Source organism: Etheostoma cragini, chromosome 5 (genome assembly GCF_013103735.1).
Source record: "Etheostoma cragini isolate CJK2018 chromosome 5, CSU_Ecrag_1.0, whole genome shotgun sequence".
NCBI classification, from domain to species: Eukaryota; Metazoa; Chordata; class Actinopteri; order Perciformes; family Percidae; genus Etheostoma; species Etheostoma cragini.
Window position 1 is genome coordinate 14,653,589 of NC_048411.1, and position 22,299 is coordinate 14,675,887.

The 22,299-nt window shown below is 39.9% G+C and overlaps 1 protein-coding gene across 2 annotated transcripts in view; it reads right to left on the reverse strand.

Annotated features, from left to right (window-relative positions):
- Positions 1–2,151: 2,151 nt before the first annotated feature.
- tmem161b (transmembrane protein 161B) overlaps positions 2,152–22,299 on the reverse strand; it is a 20,764-nt gene continuing 616 nt past the window's right edge. Inside the window, exons 2-12 of one of the 2 annotated variants that reach the window (XM_034872543.1) lie at positions 14,969–15,072; positions 13,662–13,742; positions 12,220–12,317; positions 11,577–11,733; positions 9,614–9,765; positions 9,442–9,502; positions 9,196–9,336; positions 8,106–8,219; positions 6,843–7,017; positions 5,275–5,371; positions 2,152–5,177 (exon numbers count right to left, since the gene is read on the reverse strand). In XM_034872543.1, coding sequence (XP_034728434.1) covers positions 4,882–5,177; positions 5,275–5,371; positions 6,843–7,017; positions 8,106–8,219; positions 9,196–9,336; positions 9,442–9,502; positions 9,614–9,765; positions 11,577–11,733; positions 12,220–12,317; positions 13,662–13,742; positions 14,969–15,072 — 1,476 coding nt within the window. In that variant the 3' untranslated portion in view covers positions 2,152–4,881. The remainder of the gene's footprint in view (positions 5,178–5,274; positions 5,372–6,842; positions 7,018–8,105; positions 8,220–9,195; positions 9,337–9,441; positions 9,503–9,613; positions 9,766–11,576; positions 11,734–12,219; positions 12,318–13,661; positions 13,743–14,968; positions 15,073–22,299) is intronic. The other variant, XM_034872544.1, reaches the window with a different exon arrangement.

A 22,299-nucleotide genomic window follows, 5' to 3' on the forward strand; every position in this document is an offset into this window, starting at 1 on the left:
TGTGAAATTTCAGCTTTTCAAAATCCCATTTCCTTGCCGTAGCTAAATATGCTTAACTGTTTTGTGCTACCTTCTCAGCTGTTGAAAAGATAATAATAATAATCGCGTGCGTTTTGTTGAAGGTGATTGCTAAATGCTAATCCCAGTCAACCAATCTGTAATTGGCACTCAATTCAGCAGGGGACCTGGTCTGTTTTTTTTCTCTCTTCTGTCATAAATTGGAGGTATTACTTTAATTAAAGTTTCTACAAAAGTAAAAACAGGTCAGAGGATTCCAGGCAATGTAAAGTGTTCTTCTTTTAGGCCATTCACAATATGAGGTTAGGTCAGTCATGATGTATAGCTAGTGCTTCTTACAATCGACGTGACCTCTGTGTCGCACAGAAAGCCCACTATTATAGCGTCACCCCTCCAGAAGCTTCTCAGCTCTTCGGCTCTGTTGGGGATGGAAGGGTGGGGTCTTTGCTCCCCTTCCTGAAGCAAAGCTCCATGCCACTCTACGGAGAAGGGACCTTGTTGAATAGATCCCACTCAAGAGGAATAAAGGAACCTCTCCACTGGTTTGTTTTGGAAGCTGTCTTATTGATCTGTCTACCTTTGAATGAATGCATTGGCCCAGTTTTCCCGCTCATATGGACAATGGCACTCAAGGCCTGTATTAAATGGCTCAATGGTATTCCCAGAGAATGCCTGTTGTAACTAGTAAGAGTAATTTGGGAGTGTTTGTTGTTTCATTCTACTATCTACTCCACTAACCTTCCCACTAGAATAGAGAAGCTAAACTAAAGCAAATCGATGGCCGCTGACTGCCTAAATCAATCCCAAGTGGCACAAGGACATGTTTCATAAGTAGACTGATGCTGAAACACAATTACAGTATTATTGAGCACTGTCATTCAAAGACTATTATATCCAGTAAAGACAAAAAATCTTGCTCAAGACCTTGAAGGCCCTACCATAAAAAAACAGCTCTCCAGTAAAAGTCAAAAAGATGAATGTATAAAACAACTTCAATTTATTCAAGTTTTTGAACAGCTTTCTACATTCTGACTCTGTAATGAATCAGTCGCATTTACATTATTCCTGTAAAGACGGAAAACTGTTATTAGCCTGTTAGATTTTTTTTAAATGACAGAATGAGCTACAAAAGCAAAAAGTAGTAAACAACTTTGCAACACACATGGCAAATAATTAGCTCTTTGTTCTATAACATTTTAAGGACTTTTCCTCCTGTTGGCATGATTTGGAGGAAAGGAGAGAATGAGAGTCAACAAGAGGACAGACTAAGTCAATAAAGTTTTTTTTACAAATCTTTGGTGAGGCATCCTCCTAAAGATGTTAGCCACTCTCTTGTATGGGCCAGAGTATATCATCAAACTTCAATGGGAAAAGTGACTTGTCATTCATCACAAATTCAAGTTAACATTGCTATATTAAATATATCTAAACTCCTGTTTCTCTGCCGTATTTACAGACTGACCAATAAATCCATCCCAAACGTCTACTTTTTTACACTAGAAGCTGACCCAATTATAAGCTGTTCTTTTAACACTTAAAACTGCCCTGCTGCACTAAACAGTTTTTTCTTGCATGTGTTGAAATAGATTATGTCCATATGTGTTTGTATTATGTTGTGAATGTGAAAATGAACTGCTACCTCCTCTGTCAGCTCTAGCTACTGAAAAGCGGAGAAATCAGGCTAATTACAAAAGCCGGTCAGTCTGATGTCATGTTGCCTGAGCTCATTACTATTCATGGGCTTGCCCAGTTGCGCTGGGTAAGGGATGCTGACAGCAAGGCTCTCATTGGCTAGCTGTTAGACAATCAGACTCCAGCAGCTTAGCTCGTTGAATATTAATGAGAACTGGCACAGTCTTCTTGCAGGCTGGCTTTCTACACTACACTAGAATGGCTTGAAACAAGGTAACCAAGGCATTTTTTCCCAAAAAATGTTACAGAGTCCATGGTAGAACTTCCGACATTACCAAAAAGTAATGACATACATGTGGCAGGGCACCTTTAAAATAAATGCTTATAGATATTTGATTTTAATTTACAGATAGTTTACACCAATATCCCATCTCCCTGTATTGATCCTGCTAAGGCCGTGTATGAAGCCAATGAGCGCAAAAGATTAAAAAAAAAAGTTGACATAGTAAAGAACATAATTTATTTAAGACAAAATCTAAAGCAGAAATAAATACATGAAAGAACAATGTGATTTACTTTGTGAACTAAACAATGAATAATAAACACTTTCAGTGGTAACAAAGAAGAAACATTGCCTCATCAGGTCACTGAATTCTGAAAGTATCCCAGCTACTTCTTAACGGACCAGACCATTAAAAAAGGTTAATCTGTAAATGATTTGTCAAACACGTCTTCTAAACTGATTTAAGTTATCACACACTTCAATAACAAAATAAATTGTTTGCTGTCAGAGTTAGAAATGTTTACAGGCCTCAACATGTGTTATAAATACAAAAACAAAGATAAATCGATCAATACAAATAGTCATTAGGACAAATTAGATTTAGTTTGAAAGGAAAATTAAACAGATGGTAGTAAACAGGTAGAGTCAAGGAAGGGCAAGGGGTGTCAAATTAACTCACCATACAGATCATTTTCATGAAAACAATTTAGAAATTAGGCAGGATAGATACATTCATTATGTGCATATTCCCCATCATTTCAAACAGACAAAACCAAAGCTAAAACGTTTGACATTAGGAGCTAAAGAATGTGATATGGTGCGGTTTGATTTTGTAGTAACCTAAGTACACCTCTATAATATAATAATGAAACAAAAGCCAGAGAAACACAATATTGTGTATTCTGTCATTAATCTGGCACCACGTACCTACATTCCTGAATGGACTGGACAATCATATTTGCCCGGTGTATGATTTAGCACAATGACTGGGCATACATTTACCCACCAAAGAGTATGCAGTTCAACAGTATGCAAAGACAGTTAAAGACGTTAAGTCTTGTTGCAAACCAGGGCTTGTGATTCCCTCCTTATGAAGATGGATTTAGAGAAAACAGAAGGCCACAGAGATGTAGTCCAGTTATAGTTCCAAACACTAGCAGACACCTAATCTATAGCCATTGGGACAGGGAAACAGACTCGTATGGCACCATTTTAAAAATCTAAACTTTTACAAAATTCACAATTTGATCCATTAGAAAAAAACAAACAACTGTTCGTTCTCAGATGAGTTAAAAAGCAATGGATGGGTAAAAGTAAAATAGGAAGCAAGCAGAACATAAAGACGGTAGCTTATCAACATTAGGTGACATCATCTCTTCATCATCACAATGCCCATTCAGATTACAGCTGACCTACAGCAGAGATCCTATACATGCAGACAGACACACAGACACAAGCACATATCTTGACTGAGCCCTCAGTGCTGTCCTCCCTTTAAATCCTCTCTGCTGCTCAGAAAAAAAAGAGCTTCAAATTCTCTCATAACTTCTAAAATGGCTCAGTTAAAACCAGGGCGGTAATAACGCAGAATAAACATTTAAATACATCAACTTCAAGTCAATGAGATGTCTCCCCATGAGTTTAACATCTCCTCTTCAGGTACAGCTTTTCTTCAGTTGTCTACCCTCAGACCCCGTTTAGCTCACAGCCATTCTGGGAACAGGCTGGCCCTCCCACCCCCACCCCCACCCCCTCCCCCTCCTACAGACAGAGACTTTTTAAGACTATTTTAGACACTTCTGTGGTCCGTGGCAATGGATTATAGACATGAGAGTAAAACAGGATATTTTGCTTAAAAACAAATTTGGATCAAAAGATGCACATGGGACACAAATGTCCGTTGTTAGCTTCCCCAAAATGAGGAAAACAGAAGGGGATTTTAGGCTAATTACACATTAGCCTCCAAGGACATCTCCAGATTCTATTATATTTTTTCACCTAAATGTAGCTTCTTTACAATGTATCACTGTGGAAAATTAGCCCTATCATGGACTGTAATACATACTGGAATATAGATGGTTGCATGACTGTTACTGTCAAGGCCTTGCACATACAGTAAGTACCAACCAAACTGCACCAAGTCATGCAGAGTATCGCCCGTAGTGGTTCCTGGATAACTCTGCGATGTTCTTCTTTACCAATACTAGCCTAAAGAAACATCAGCAAGCACTAAAAATACAAATGATTTAAAAAGTAAGATGATGGACTGAAATCAACTCTTTGCACGTCAGTACATGCACAAAGCTATAGGAGGTTGCATTTAGGACCTTCCGAGGTAAAAAAAAAAAAAAAAAAATCATGTTTCTGAAGATGTTTATGGATCAAACTCACTACATGAAATCAAGTGCAAAAAAATATTAACAACAACATTAATTAAACTCTCCCCTAACACTGGTGGAACTGCAACACTACATTTCAATGCGTAAAATTAATTGCAATCATCATTAGGTACACAGGTACGTAATTTTACCTCATATCAGCCAAATTTCCTGCAGCAAACTAGAACAATTTAGCATTATTCTGCCAATACACCACTGACACCAAATAATATTCTTCTTTAGTCTGTTATTAAGATTTATAAATCTTGCTTTTTAAAATAAAAATAAAAAAAAGGTAGTGATCGTTGTAGTAAAAACAATGACAAGAGTTCACAGACTCATCTGTGGAGGAAGCACTGGAAGTCGAACCAGGAGCTCTGATGATATGGTCAGTCGTTGTCGAGTTGGTCAAAGGGAGGGAAAGAGGGAGGGAGGGAGGGAGGGAGGGAAGGAGGAGTCGTGGAGCAGAGTCATCAATAGGCCTCTGTTGCCCCCACTCAGTCCTTTTTGATCAGATCGAACCCGCAGCAGCCCTGTGGGAGTCTGGCTGCCACTATGGGGTTGATGATGCTATGCCGCCATGAGATACTGATGGTAAAAGAGGCCAAAGAGTGAGGTGGAGAAGAGGCATGCAGCAATCCACCAAGTAAAGAAAGAGAAGAGACCCCGGAAAAGCAAGGGGCTGAAGACAGTCCGCAGGCCTCCCAAGGCCACTGACAGCTGGGCGACTGACGCCCGGGCTCCTGTTTCTACCACTGAAGCTGGTGTTGGAGCTGCTACTGGTGCCGCCCCCATCACAGAGTCAGAGTTCATTTCATAGACGCAAGGCAGGTCTTCTTCAGGATAGACCCACCAGGAGTGTCCACCTGTAATAAATCAGACAATGGAGGAAAACAGCTTGGATTTATGGAAAAGCAAAGAGATAATGTAAAGTGGAAAATCATCAAGCAGTGCAGGACTCACCTAAAGTTTTTAGCAGCAAAGTTGTGTGCAGCAGCATCACCAGTGGTGCCACATACTGTAGGGCAATTACACACAAGTAGTAAAAAACACGTGCAACCTGGGTGAAATTAGAGAGGAAGAATAGCATTACTATACACTACCGTTTAACAAAGTACGGTGCAAGACACCAAACACAGCTGCTTTCTGTTTCTACTCAAACATCATCAAATGTAGGGATGCAGCATTACACAGATCTCAGCCTACTGGCCAGTATCAGTTTTAATAATGTTATAGCTTATTGGAAGATGGCATTTTTAAATGACAGAAACTTTGCCAGACATTTTCTCTTCCAGTCTGCTGTAGACCACCACTCTTACACTAAGTCAGGAAATGAAATTCAACTAAACAAAGATTATTGTCTTTAGCTTTTCCGCCTAGGTGAGAAAGGGGAGAGAGGGGGAAAACATGCAGGAAATCGGATTTTAAGCCTCGATCTACATCAAGGCTTTAAGCTGGAAGTATATGTGCGCCTGCTCTACCACTGATCCAACCCGGCCACTAAACAGATATTTTTGACAGCATACCTGTATTTGCGGCACCATATGTGGTAATTTGGACTTTAATGTATAATAATATTTAACTCTTTGCACATTGTGAACACTAATGTGAGTTGTAAGGTAAGGTAAGCTCATCTGCACTGTTGTACGGTCAGAACATGTCAGGAAGGCATTTAAAAAGCCTTTGGCTCACCCGGTAAGAGTATTTGCCCCCCGTTGGCTGAGTCCTGCAGAGGCCCGGGTTTGAATCTGACCTGTGGCCCTTTGCTGCGTGGCATCCCCAATCTCTCTCGCCCTTTCATGTCTATCCACTGTCAGTCTAATAAAATGGAAACGCCCCAAAGATAATCTTAAAAAAAGTAAACTGATGTGTTTGGCCACAACTGATGCCAGTCCCAAAAACACTCACTGATCATGTATCCAATTTCCAAGTGCACCACAGGTGGGCTGCATGCCTCCTGCATAATGCATTTCCTGTAGATGGATGACTGAGTTTTGCGCTCTGTTCCTTAATTCACAAAGACAGGATCCTAAATGTGTCTATATTTGCTTTTAAAAAGGGAAATTGGCTTACTACTAAATTTCTCCACCTCTGCAAAAACCTGCAAAGTGACTGCATCTAAGCATTTACTTTGAATCATAACACTGCTCTGCCTCTTAATCCCTTCCAAGACACGGGTTAAATGGGATGCATTCATCATTTTGTATTTCTTTTTTAAAGATTGTTTTTTGTGCTTTTCCGCCTTTATTTGATAGGACAGGTGCGTTAGAAAGGAGAGAGAGAGAGGGGGAAGACATGCAGGAAATCATCACAGGTCAGATTTGAACCCTGGACCTCTGCGTCAAGGCATAAACCTCTCAGTGCATGTGCACCTGCTCTACCACTGAGCCAACCTGGACACTTTGTATTTCTAAATTGAGGCAGAATAAAAGAAGGGTAAAAAAAAAAATATATATATATATATATATATATATATATATATATATATATATATATATATATATATATAAAAAAAAAAAAATCTTATTCACCATCTTCTGCAGGTCAACGGTACTTATCCGCCCCGCTTCCTTCTTCATCTGGTCCACGCCCTTCTGGGCCAGGTTGAGGTAGGCCTGCAAATGATGTCTCATCATAGCGAGCCGGAGTATACACATCAGTATGATGGCCCATAATCGCAGAGTATCGTATGTATCCTCAGTCATCCTGGTATTAATAGGAAAGACAGGAGTGAGTAAGATGGGGCACATGATGAAAGTATGACCTGAACTCAACACATCATGCATCTGCTATATCATTTGGATGTTAAGCAGCAACGATGTAGCAAAGAAGATAGTAAGAGCAAAGGAGTCATAAACAACTCCGAAGGAAAAGTAAAAGAGGGTGAAATTGAGAGATAAAAAGGTGAAAAGGGGTTACTGTGACATGAAATCAGGCTTTATCATAGCAGAAAGAACTTGACACATGACAGAATTTAAACTTGGAACAAATGAAAGAGCTTATCTCAGAATGAATAACCAGCTAACAAATGACAGCAGTTAGAGACACAAGAAAGCGCTTTCCCTGAGGTATGACTACATTTGTTTACAGTCTAATTTGAGCCCAAGTAGACAATGTGTGTATTGTCACTTCATCTAAAAGCGGAGTACATTTCTTATCTTATTGAACTGTTGTAAATCCCATTTTTATAACTGCCGTTTGCATTGTTAACATGCATTTTCCTGCATAATACTTTTTTTTCCCACTGCTTGCCAATGTTGTCCCAACCCTCTCGTTTGAATGGCAGGTAATTAGCTTGATAGATATCAAGGGAGTCTGACTGAGGTTTGCCTACCAGGTACTGATCAATCTACAGTAAAACTTCAGTACACTCGTTTGCAAGAAAAGTTAAAGCAATCTCATACATGAGCTACAAAACATTTTGCCATTGAGCTCATTAGCCCTGCTTAATTATTACAACTATTATATGATAATGATAATAATGATAACAATAATAATAATGTTAATAAGATTGGAAACTTTTAAGTAAATGGAAGTTTACAAATAGTAAATAAAAGTTAAATTTCTTATCAAATTAGTTTGCTTTTGACTATGGCTACATGTATACATAAGAATGTGTCTAGTCACCGCACGCAGAACATAGATCATATACTCAGTAGAAGAAATGTGATTAATGAAATCAAATGCAGTGTGTACAAGTGATGTGTCAGAATGGCAGCGGAACTTGCGGTGTTGTGTACATCTGGATCAGACATGTAATGGATGGTTGGAACCAGATAATTCCTTTAACTCACAAAGGCACATTCTCCTTCTCCAGAGTGGGGTTCATTAGGTAGTCCTTGGTAATGGGCTTCACCCACAACAGGACCATGATGAGAGGGGACAGGAAGTTGATATGAAGCAGAGTCCTATAGAAAAAGGGGGGTGAAGGAGAAGATGCCCAGTTAGACCAGTAATAATGATAGATGCTGAAAAACATCCAACAACTTGTCCTCCTCTACAACAAGTGTCTCAGAAGACTTCTAATAATTACAGAAATATTTGACTGCTGAAGGAAATTGAACTACTTTGCTTTTTAATCTGAATTTGAAGTTAACATAATGAGAACTAAGATCCATAATATCACTGCAACTTTCCACGAGAGGGGTGAGAAGATAACCAAGCCACAGATTTTGAAGGGCTTGGGAGATAATCCCTGCTAGTGACAGCGTCTGAGGATGTAAACTCATGACAGTTAAGAGGGGGGAATGGAAGAGGAGCCCATTTTGGAAAGTCTGCTATGCCAAAGTGGATTATCTAGATGCGACGTGCTCCCTGCTCTGCACCTCCCATCATGGTCATAGACATGCCACCCAGTGAGTTCTGAAATAGAAATCTGCCCCAACTGAGGAAGTCTTCAGCTGACTTACAGGGTGCTCTCTCGTATCTGACAGACTCTGAATAGTGGGAGACAAGTACAACTGCACTATATTTGGCGTCTTGGTACTCCAAGATAGGGCAGTCAGGTACTTGAGCACCGTTAGTGGTGAATTTGGGCACATTGTGTATTAATGAAGCCAAGAACACCTTTTCCAAAGACTGTAAGACCATTCTAAAGCCATTCCGATCATCATCATCATCAAAAACATCTATATTCCAGTGAACAATTAATTCATTTATGTGACATGATATGAAAGTATGTATAAAGTATGTTTTCATCCAAAGATACCACTTAAAATGAGTGATTTTTTTTTCCTGACAAGGAACGCATTTCAACAAAGATTTCCTTGACTTTGCACCGTTTCTGCCCTTATTATTAAAAAGGACAAGAAAAACATCAAATGTATTCAATGAAAAATACACGAGTGGACACAGAAATGAAGACAATTCCCGCAGTGGACTTACTGTGTAAATTTGGCTGTGGTCAGATTGAGTGCATCTAGGTGCATCTGGGCCAATCGTAGACCGGGGAAAGTTAGAAATGCTCCAATCAGGGAGCACAGTAGGGCCAGGATCAGCTTGAAGGTGAGTTTAGATATGGGACCCCTGTGAAAGAGAAAACACATAGTGAGATACTACTGTAGTTTCATCGTCATAAAGAATTCACGAAGGCTGAGAAAACAGTGATACTGTTAGAATACTGATACTTACTGGGACTCTAAGCCCTGGTGCTCCAGAAACTGTAGAGCACTGTCAGAGAAGTTTGCAAAACCTAGAAATAAAGAATTGTTTTAGAGTGACTCACTTACTGGGGCCAAAAGTAATAACAATTGGTTGTTACCAACAGGGTATTTGTGAACAAAATGCATTGTGAAGCACTCACCTGTCTCCAGACCAAACTCCAGGTAGTTTTCAGTGACAATGAGAATGGCCATGGCTTTGACAAAAAAAAAGAAAGCAAAAGTAATGCAGAGTGAACGTTCCCCTCCTTCCTCCAGCCTGAAGTAGTGGGCCGTTAGAGAGAAAAGGGTCTTACTGTTGGGACAGAGTCAAGGAAAAACAAATCCAGCAGCCCACTGGCATATGAGGCAAATCCCAACTGCATTGTAGATATATTTTCAATTCCTTGTACAGGTTCAAGGGGAACAGAAACATGTTTTAGCAATCAGTCAATACACTTTTCTTAGAACATAATGTAGCAATTCACCCCACAACTGTACTGTACAAAGTTTGTACATCCTTACAGGCCCCTGTGCGGACCCTTGACCCCTTAATGCCACACAAACCCTGCTTCAGATCATGTGTGGGTATTTGAGGGTCTTTGGCATCAATGCATGTCATTGATGTTGTTACAGTATTTAAGTGTGTCCCCGTCAACCTTGACCAATAAGGTAAACAACTTTTTACCAAGGAGAAGCAAGTCTCAGTTTCTGCAACACTTCAGGTGACATAATATCAACACTTTCCCTCACTTTTAGTCCATTTTGAAGAATGGTATTAAATCCAGTGGAGTCCCCCCCCCAAATCAGTACTGTGAAGACAGCTGTATAAACCCTAGTCAGGCTTCTCCAGACCCTCCATGTTGCGAAGCAGAGGAGGGTCTGGCTGGTCCACACAGCATTCCTGGATGGGAGAAAAACGTGCTCTGGTTTTATGGCATTTCTTTAAACCAATCAAAATCATCATGGGCGGTGCTAAGCTCCGCAAGGAGCCGCTGCAAAATAGTTGTGCGAGAGAAAACTCAGATACGATAGATAGTCTAGCTAGATGTCTAGATTTAACCTGCAGAGATCTGAGGAGCAGTTAACCAAGTTTAAAATTCCAACACAAAGAAAGCGGAAGATTACATAGCATCAGTAAAAATGCATGCATCCCGGAAGTGATAAGTCAAGGATATATAGGACTATATAAACACTAATCAGACAAGTTTGAGCCAGCATGATTTTAAAAAGAGATGTTTAAGCTATCATGTGGTGGACTACAATAAATATACCACAGGGTTAGCCTGTCAGATTGGCCAAAGGTGAGGGTATGTAGTCACATTTATACATTTCAAGGGGAAAAGCAAGCTACCATTACATGCAGATACTTAAGAGCAACATCATGCTGCTCCAGGGTAATCAGAGGAGGTTAAGGGAGTAGAGCTGGAAAGAGTCTTAAACATATCATCAAGCTGAAATAGGAAAACTGAAATCAAGTGTCCCATTAACAATTATATTGAGCCAACATATTCCCTCATCTTCATAGTGCTATTTCATCTATTCCTCAGTCTGTCCTTTTCCCCCCAAGCCTATGTCTGTTGGGCTGTGAAAATTGGGCCTCCAATCTTCAACGTAGGCAGGAAATGACACACCATCTGACCGCGCTGCACTGACGACCAGGAGCACTGGAAAGATTGATCCCTGCGGTTGGTGGCAAGGATAATGCATATCATTTAAACATCATTCAGCATGGCAAAATAGCAGGTAGCTGTGGAGGATAAAAGGTCCTGGCGGTCAGGCCAGCAGGAGCTTTAGCAGTCATTTTATAGTCGCTCTCTGCCACTGCTGCATCCACACAATCAAGCTGGAATGATTTGCTCTCTTATAGACAAAAGAGATGTTAACCTATGACATATATAGGACAGTGGTGAAGAATGTAAAGTGAAAATAATGAAAAATGTGAGTGCGGAGGAGAGTCCAATGAAAACAAGGTTGTTCAGCTGAAACCTCAAAAGTTAACCCACCTACATAACGTAAAGCATAAATATGCTATCAATCAACAGTTTCACCAAAGCATGGATGAGATTTGACATTCTCATGAAAAAAGGCTAAGCAAGATGAAGAAAGTGATTGATGTAAGGATACATGACAAAAGCGAGTACCAGCAGGCACCAGACCACACTGATGTTCATCTCTCCCGAGGGCTGAGCCACGCTGTAGTAGAGTTCCGTTATCAGATAGACCACAGTTGCCGCTACTGTGAAATCCACCAGCCACTGGAACTCTGGGAAGTAGTGCAACGCTGGGGGCATAGAGAGTATATTTTGTCCTAAATATTCAATAATTAAACATTTACAGCACAGTATACGCTAGAGATGGGCAATATATCAATATTATATTGACATTGAGATTTGAGACTAGATGCGGTCTTATATTTTGGATATCGTAATATGGCATAAGTGGTGTCTTTTCTTGGTTTTAAAGGCTAAATTCAGTCATTTTCTGAACTTACCAGACTGTTGTAACTGTTCTATTATTTGCTTTTACCCACTTAGTCATTATATCCACATTACTAATCCAAAATCTCATTGTGTAAATATTTTGTGAAAGCACCAATAGTCAACACTACAATATTGTTGAGGTATCGATATCAAGGTATTTGGTCAAAAATATTGTGATATTTGATTTTCACCATATCGCCCAGCCCTAGTATACACAAACTTGAGTGCATGATTGAAAGTTACTATTAAATGCTCTTTATTAGACATTTGTTTGCTTAGATATATACCTAATGTGTCGACTTCTGTGATGCATTTCGTCTCCAGCTGTAAGTCTATGTCCTTGGGAACGGTTAGTGGTTTATTGTCTATGTGACCATTGTACTTCCTAGGGCAAAGAAGAGAGAGCGGCAAAACAACAACTAGTGTAAGGACAACAGAAATGAGCAACTGTTAAATGCAAATGCAAAAACAGAATTATAGACCATTAAAACATTTTATCCTGGGAAGAGATACAGAGTATAAAACACTTTGATTATGCCAAAGGAAATAATTTTAGTGTTTAGTCATCCAAATGTAATAGTTGGTAGAGGCTAGTTACTTTTGTTACTACTAATACTCCTGGATTACTCCCATGAGCGGGGGGGGGGGGGGGGAAATACATAGGCAGTGCTAAATCGCTAACAGCAGGCAAATGAAGAGCAGTTCTTTAGGCTTGAAGAGCTGTCTGCTGGGCCCCCTGAGTCTTGGGCTTTGTTTGTTCAGCCCCGTGTGTGCGCTGGATTCACAGGACAATACCACTGTAAGACTCTAGGGCCAAACATGCCCTGGACAGATTTCATTTGTGAGGCACCTGACTGGAAAAAAAGGGGCTCAGCTTGACCCCTGACTGAGGGAGTCAGACCGTTAACAAAGGGAATGGAGCGGCATGGCACGAGCTGGCAAAAGGACAGTGGTCCATCTTTTTCTTTAAGGGATTACTGAACATGTGGTGCTAGAGAGCCTTGACCTGCCTCACACAGGGTCAGAGAAAGGACTGCGCTACAAACCCCCCTAAGTTAGGAGCTAGACACCATGAGCAACCGTAGGGATTAACTTTCAGTTGCAACTCCGATTTAAATTCACATTGAAAAGGAGACTACAAAGGAAACAACACTTAGTTCATGTCTTCAACATATGGTTCAACTTCCACCTGCAGCCTGAGAAGTTGAATAGTAGTATTTTTTTTTAATTGCAAAGTAGTCTTGATGGAAACTAATCTTCCGGAATCAAAGCTTGACATATGACCACTTTGAAGACATAACGCTGTTTGGGAAACTTTGATTTCCGAGAAGATGCAATCCTTTTAAAGTGTCATTCCCTAAAATAGCCTAATAGTAATGGCTCCAAAAAAAATAAAACAGGACCAACTTTCCTTACATCCACTAGACGGGGCCACTTCTAAGCCCAGTTGCTCTGAGCCTTGATGAAGAGCCATAAAGGAACAAAACAACAAAAACAGACTGCTGTCTCCTTACTTCAAACAGGCTTTAAATGAGCCAAATAAACACATCGGCTTCATCTGTTTGCAGACATGCCTGTGGTCTCCATCCATCTCAAATGTCTGCTTCTCATCTTTTCTTTCCTCTCTGATGAAAAGGGTGCTTTTCGTACCTCCTCTGTGCCACTGCAGTTCCCCATCCCCCAAACAATAGCCCTTCTTCATTCTACTCTCCCCCCCAATTCTACCTACCTGTCTTTCTTCTTCTGTCCTTTTTGTTTCCCAGCTAAGCTCCTCAACTCATCTTCCGTAGGGTGCTGATACCACCGCAGACTGTGAACAAAGACAAGGAGAGAGATGTGGAATCAGGCTCAGACATGGCCAGAGAAAGAAAGAATCAAAAGAGGACACAATAAAGCAGATACTTCTAAACAAAATAAACACTGAAGCTAGATCTTATGAAACAATTATTAAAACATACAACGTAATAATATTTATGGAATTGATTCTGAAGTATTGAAAGAGTAGATAAAGTGATTAGAACTTAAACAAGAAACAAATTTCATAATCACTGGTCTGTTCACTTGGGAAATATATTTACTTAAATAGATTTTGCATCACACCTTAAAGCATAACATTAAAACTCGCATTTAAACTTTCTAGTGAAAGTAGTGGCATAAAAGTAGTAAAAGCATTCATTCTATGAACGAGACTCAAAGCCTGCATTTGTTAACAGATCTGAGCTTTATCTCACACACACACACACACACACACACACACACACACACACACACACACACACACACACACACACACACACACACACACACACACACACACACACACACACACACACACACACACACACACACACACACACACACACACACACACACACACACACCTGAATAAGCATGAAATGCTTTACAACAGCAAGGTTAACTGTCCTTAAGGACTGAGCTTGAAATAGGAGCTAATTTAATAGCATCCATTTGAAGACGAACATTTCAGGCAACCTCCTTAACTTTGTTTAGAAACGCTCTTGTGAGAGCATCTTAAGAAACACTCTGCGTGGTAGAGGAGGATAGCAGGAGCACAGCTCGTTTTCCCTTTGTACATTTATTTATTATGGAAAACATATTCTGGAGGGACGCTCGAGGACTTCTGCTTAGGCCAAAAGTTTTCTAAAAATGTTTCAACAGCGCACTGAAAAGAAAAAAATTATGAATTATTAAATGTGTTCCAAGAAGTTGTTTACTGGAAAACATATGTGGCACTAATTAGAGGAAAGGAGGCGGGTGCTTTTATTTATATGCACGGTCCTCTCGGGTCATCCAAATATTTTGATGGTCTTTAGTCTTTGCAGTATGATTTAATGATTCTTTTTCTTCTTCTATCCAAATCCTTTTGAACACTCCGCCGTCTAAGTAAACATTTTGAATCCCATTGTTCTGGACTCGTTTTGAACTAAACTTCTCAGGAGGCAAGTAAACTGAAGGAATTCAACGGTAGCATTTGGAGAAACTATCTGAAACAGCATGTACAATATTCTGCATTACCTGCCACTGCAGAGTAGCCATCTTGCAAAGGAATAATGAGGTATGATTTTCTGAATTACACTGGCCATTACCATGGTAACCACCAGCTGCACACCGATCACCCCCTGTGGAAATACGATGGGAGGTTTAGATTCACATTTAAATAGTAATTATACATGCCATAAAGCACTTACATATTTGACATACAGGTAGGTTTATATAGAGATTTAAAGGCTGAAGAATATCTTTCAATTGTACCTTAAAAAGTGCTTCAAATGCAATTTGTAGACAGAAATTCTGCAACCAATCTCAGATGAAAAGGTTTTGGCATCTCTGATACACAATCTAGCAACATCAACAAACTGTATACAGTGAGGAAAATAAGTATTTGAACACCCTGCTATTTTGCAAGTTCTCCCACTTAGAAATCATGGAGGGGTCTGAAATTGTCATCGTTGGTGCATGTCCACTGTGAGAGACATAATCAAAAAAAAAAAATCCAGAAATAACAATGTATGATATTTTAACAATTTATTTGTATGATACAGCTGCAAATAAGTATTTGAATACCTGTCTATCAGCTAGAATTCTGACCCTCAAATACCTGTTAGTCTGCCTTCAAAATGTCCACCTCCACTCCATTTATTTTCCTAAGTTTGATTTGAGGTTGTTAGCTTCACAAAGACACCTTTCCACCCCATACAAACGTAAGAATCAAACTACTAACATGGCCAAGACCAAAGAGTTGTACAAAGACACTGGAGACAAAATTGCAAACCTCCACAAGGCTGGAAAGGGCTACGGGGAAATTGCCAAGCAGCTTGGTGAAAAAAGGTTGACTTTTGGAGCAATCATTAGAAAATGGCAGAAGCTAAACATGACTGGTAATCTCCCTCATACTGGGGTACCATGCAAGATCTCACCTTGTGGGGTCTCAATGATCCTAAAAAAGGTGAGAAATCAGTCCACAACTACACAGGAAGAGCTGGTCAATGATCTGAAAAGAGCTGGGACCACCGTTTCCAAGGTTACTGTTGGTAATACACTAAGACGTCATGGTTTGAAATCATGCATGGCACGGAAGGTTCCCCTGCTTAAACCAGCACATGTCAAGGCCCGTCTTAAGTTTGCCAATCACCATTTGGATGATCCAGACGAGTCATGGGAGAAAGTCATGTGGTCAGATAAAACCAAAATAGAACTTTTTGGTCATAATTCCACTAACCGTGTTTGGTGGAAGAAGAATGATGAGTATCATCCCAAGAACACCATCCCTACTGTGAAGCATGGGAGTGGTAGCATCATGCTTTGGGGGTGTTTTTCTGCAAATGGGACAGGGCGACTGCACTGTATTAAAGAGAGGATGACCGGGGCCATGTATTGCGAAATAGGAAACGTTTGACCTCAGGAATTGCAAACAAAGGCTACTGTACCAAATATTAACACTGATTTTCTCAGGTGTTCAAATACTTATTTGCAGCTGTATCATACAAATAAATAGTTTTAAAAAAAATCATACATTATGATTTCTGGATTTTTTTTTATTAGGTCTCTCACAGTGGACATGCACCTATGATGACACAATTTCAGACCCCTCCATGATTTCTAAGTGGGAGAGCTTGTAAAATAGCAGGGTGTTCAAATACTTATTTTCCTCACTGTATATGTGGTAATAAGCACACTTTAGCACTGCCTCTACTGTTTCTGATGATGAGTCAATGCCAAGAGATTTAGATCTCATTTGAGTTTAAGTAGATTGTTAGTGGTGTTTTTTTGACAATGAGATTTAACATTTGATGATCCCAAGAAAAGGATATTGTAATACTTGTACTGACCATGACCCCTGACCTTTACTATAGCTCAACTTTCGGGCCACAAGTTCCAATTGTAAACAAAATTTAGTTGTGCATTGCAATGAATGTCCTATTTGCATTCATGGTCCCAAGATGATAAATGCTTTTGATTGGCAAATCTGCATGGCTCTTTCCTCTAAGTGAGGTGTTTGATTAACTATGCAGCCAATAACAAAGCATACACTAGATGGTCAACCCTCCCACATTAAACACCACAGCATGTTTTCTCTGTAAATAATGTTGAAGGGAAAGTTGTTGAAAGATTAGGCTCCACAACCCTGATTTGCATCCACAAATTTAAAACACAGAATTAAACACAGAATTACCTTAATTTCACTCTATAGAACCCAGGAGATAAACACTTCAGTGTTATTCAGTCAGAACAAAAATATGAATCAGGCCACGTTAGATTCCTCATAGAACTTCTTTTTCTATTTTACCTGAAGCAACTATGTGTTTAACATGGCAATTTCCAAATTAAAGGCCTCCAGAGTTGGTGAACCACAAAGAGAATGTGGCATCTTTTAGGCTAACAGAATACTTAGTGCCTAAATGAGTCAGACCTTGATTCATATGACTCATGTGATTGACTACCAAATGTCCATCTCTCATTCGACAACATGCACAGCATGGTAGGTTTAGTTGCCTGGGACTCTCTTAAGACACATCTTGCACAATTAGTGAAAAAAGTCTACAATTTGCAGCTAGGGCTGGCTGTGAATAACTAGTATTGCCTTGTGACAGGACGACAAACCTTGCGGTGATTGAGATTTGATAAACAGAACAATTTTTTTTTTCTATTTTGTTACCAAAGTCCTTAAATATCTCTGGTTGCATTGGGGCCATTCTGGGTAATATTGCAAGTCAATGAGTGAGACAGATTATAGTGTTCTATCTTTTGAACTGTTTCTCAATTCCATTTCCAGAAGTTGTACAAAATCATTATAGGCATGGTTGATGCAATTTGAAATAACTTTGCCAACTTAAATGTGACCAAAAAACAAAATGACAATAACTTGCCACATTAAACCTACCTCGTTACAATTTAATACATTGGTCATTATTTATAAACACGTCATCTTTTCAAATTTTAATTTTCCAAGATTTAAAAAGAACTAACCAACTACTCTAATTTGAGTAAATTTAGAGTAAATTTAGTGGTGCTAAGACAATGTTCATTAAATTAAACTCTGTCTGCAACATCTGTCAGAATGTCAGCCTCCATTTGCCCAATAGAATGAACAGCCAGCACTCCTGTGGTACCCAAAGGTTTAGCAACATAAGGAGCTCAATATCAACCAAGCACAGTTAGATCAATATTCACTTAGGCTTAAGAGGCCAGAATCATTCCCATCATGGTGCGCTTTATCCTTTCACTGTAGGTAAGGTCTGCGGGGTGGCCTATCTTTTTGGAAATCAGGGGGGATCATTGATATCTGTGCCTACACACGCTTGAGCAAAGAGAACCAATTAGCCAACTAATCTCCAATAAGTTATATTTTTCTCTTTTACAGCAACAGTCTTATATCTGTACTAGCACCTGGGCATGTACCAGTCCATCTACACCTGCGTCCCCTTAAAATACCAGTAAATAATAAACCCTGTATCCGTCTTTTTTTTCTCAACATGATGTTTACACATCAATGATATCAGGCTAGGGGTTACCCGCGGCCCTTTGCTGCGTGTCATCCCCCCATATCTCTCTCCCTTTCATGTCCATCCCCTGACACTATAAGAAAGTGAAAAGCCTCCCCAAAAAATATGAATAGGTTAAACAAAACCCCCTGCCATAACTCAACTCTACTCAATGGAGTCTACATTCACACTAAAAGGTCAATTAAGAATGCTAATTCCATGTTGCCTAATGTGCACTTTGGTGGTAATTTAAACAGTCGGTCCATTAAACGTTTTTCATAGAATGAAAAAAAAATGACAGACTCTGCTGACATGCAGATTCTAAAAATGTGTCCTCTTGGGCAGTCCGTCATCTAGCAGGTGCTTGGCCTTTCCTGGGCAGCATAAAGAATACTGTATGCCTATTAGTTATTGGTCTAACATCTCCTTCCAGCAACAAACACTGATGAAAAGAAACCCCAGCTCACCATTTACTGGTTTTCTGTTTACTTAAGCTTTCAGATCCTTCTCAATGGGCCTTTATTTAAATATTGTACAACAAATTGGGTTTTGGGCTGCACTGCAATTAGTTGAAGATGATAACCTAACCTCATATTAGGAATGTCACGATACATGGTACTTTGGTACCAAGTGGAAACCTGCATTCTAAAAAGGTGACGGTACTCGTTTTTCTACAGTACCGTAGTTACCGGGGAATGCAATTTTTCCGGACCTGCCGGGGGCAGTTAACGTGTTCTACAAGTAGAAGTGTTCTAGTCTGCCACTAAATGCTGGAGAAGAACAAGAACCAGCATCTCCATTTCCGTGCACGACGGCCTGACCACAGTCAGCCTCTGGTTTTACCATAACATTACATCTACAGCAACTGCTTTCTTGACTGAAAGCAGTTGCTGATGATGATGAAAGTCTCTTTCATCAGTTCTGAAATTAGCCAACTTTAACGCTTTTTAGCGGTCATTTATAACGTCCGTTGAAGTGGCTAAATGTTAATTTTAGTTTGTGTTGATTTCAGTGGCCCCTTTGGACAAAAGCGGTAGTGTTTGCACCACATTTGCTGTCGTAAAGGTCTAGGAGATAGCGTGACAGGAAGGTCACATAGTTGCGATGAATGTTTGGCTCAGACAGAAAATCATTTACTTACTATGAGAGAATACGTTACAGATACATTGTTGCGTTTCAACTGTTGCATACGGTAACTTAGCCTACTTTGGCTACAAGCCAAAACAAAGAAAGTTAGTTGTAGCAACCAGCGTAATAATAACTTAGATTAATAAAGCACATTTCAGGAGACCAAAGGACGCTTTACACAAGTACAGGGGGACAAGGGAAAAGAAAATAGTAGGCCAACCCGAACGCAGACAAAACAGAAGGGGGACGAAATTGAACGTTATCTAACTTACCGATAGTCTCATTCGCTGTTACAGGTGATTTATGATCATCAGATGGAACATTACACAGTTTTAGAAACATTTAAAAGTTGCATATTGTCACTTCTAGTTAACCATGTAAACCTTAACCAGACCAGATCTAGGTAAAAAACAACAATGGGAGAAACATATGTAACTAAATGCTTGCTGCCTTGGAGTTCCAGGTGAACTCACGGAAGATCGGTACCATACGCTGGCTGTGTGGTGATACCAGGCTTCAGAGTATCGGGCTGTGGGTCCATAAGACGTTTTCTCCAGATTACATGTAAATACCGCTCTCTTTGCCCCCCCCCCCCCCCCCCCCCCCCCCCCCCCCCCCCCCCCCCCCCAACACACTTCCTTAAATATTTAAAATGTTTATATGAAGGAATAATGTTTATGTATAATTGTTCTTTTTTTTTATATACGCCGTGGTATCGAGTATTGTGTACTTTTGGTGGTATCGGTACCAACTACCAGATTTTGGGTATTGTGACATCCCAAACTTATATGTTCTGCTTCTAGCATAAGGCTGCAATGAACAAGCCTGCGCATAATACTAGTAAACGTTTTTCTGAGTGATGGTTAAACTGCTGTAGGTCTATGAGGAGGAAGTGAATCACACCTAGACAGGACAGGTGATGAGGCCAGACCTGTACACTAGACCTAGATTTTGGATTGTCATGGGGATCCCCAGGGTCTCTCAGAATGAACTAAGCTCCAAAAGCTAAAGTCAATACCTCTTCTGGAGTCACAGAGGGGAGAGTGGGTGCCATTAATTTGGCAATTATACTCGCTAAGATGTGATGCGAGACCAAACACAACTTCTCTGACTCAAGACATTCTCCATGTGAGTATTGGCCATGCTATATGTAGGTCAAGGGGGATGCTGACCATTCTCTGTGGGGGCCCTGCTAGGATCTCAGGCCTGGGGGAAATTGAGCCAGCATGGACTCTCTTATCTTTCCCGGTCTGCTTGACCCCCTTCCCACAACAACCAAATGAAATCTGCAGGGGGTAGGGAGTGGGAACTCCAGTGATAACCACCATCCATGAGAGCTCAAACACCTCACTACTATTTTGTCCATAAAACTAACTTTGAAGCACCAAAACTCCTTAGTGACCGATGCTTCCCTGGTTTCATTCATTTATCTTGACCATTCTCGGGTGTGTTAAATCCTTCTCTGTAAACTGTTCCACTATTGAGAGTTAAAAATCAGACTACACTTTTCAATAGCAATATTGGAGAAGTGGTTAGAGATTGGACCTACTGTTGGCTATGTGAATAAAAATGGCTCTAAAACCATTTGACTAGTTGACACCCTGGATGTTTGTCATTTCTGTGAAATTAGCTTAGGTTGTTCTGCCCTCCCCTTCCATAGTCTTACCCTGGTGGTGCTACAACAAAATGGAAATTTGCAGACCTTATCTGATTGTTCTACCTGCTTGATTTGAAGCATGAATGACTACCTGCCTGGCAACTATTGTCCTCCTGTCCAAACTGCTGTCACAGATCAGCAGTTCGTGGACATTCTGATTGTATTATATGAAGAATAATATAAATTAACTCACCTTAGTAGTCATACCACTAATCCAAACAAAATAAACCTCTAAGATAAACTCCCTGATTGTGTTGGAGCACCCCAAATTGTTAAATAGCACCCTACCTTACTGTTGATATTGTCAAAATTAATTGTTTGCCAGTTGTGTTGAGATTCAAGACACCAACTGTGTTTTAAAGGGACATTTGGGGATCAGTGGGTGCTATAAAAAATGCACACCATGTTATACCACCAATCATAACTGTCCATTCTTTGATTAGCGCATGCATATATATATATATATATATATATATATATATATATATATATATATATATATATATATATATATATATATATACACACACACAAACACACACACACAAAGGTAACCAAACATGCGCACATTTTAACATTTATCAATTCCCCTCAGTAAGTTCACAAGGCAAACATTTCCTGACATGTTTTTATAAAACCCTTGAAATTAAATTAGGTTTGACTATGACAGTGTTCAACCAATGCTGGTGAAATTACAAATAAATTAGGGCAAATGAGCTTAACGCTTCCTCTGAGGGCATCCCGAGGTCAAACTGCACTGGTCAGGTAGGTGAACACACCTTGACTTTTTCCAAAGGTATCCTGCTGCCAGCTGAATGGCATGCTTAACTTGTTGCTTGTTGGTATTAATCATATTTGTACATAGAACGTATCTTTAACCTCTCACTTTACCCTGCAACGCTAGCTAATGTCAGTAGTCCCAAACATTGTATGTGAGAGAATATTACTTCAAACAGTAACGTTATCTTAACGCTAGCTAAAGAGCTAACGTTACACTCAATAGCCGGTGTGATACCCCTACTGGTTTCCACAACAACTGGTTACCGTCATAGACAGTTAAAGAAAGACAAGGTTGTCCG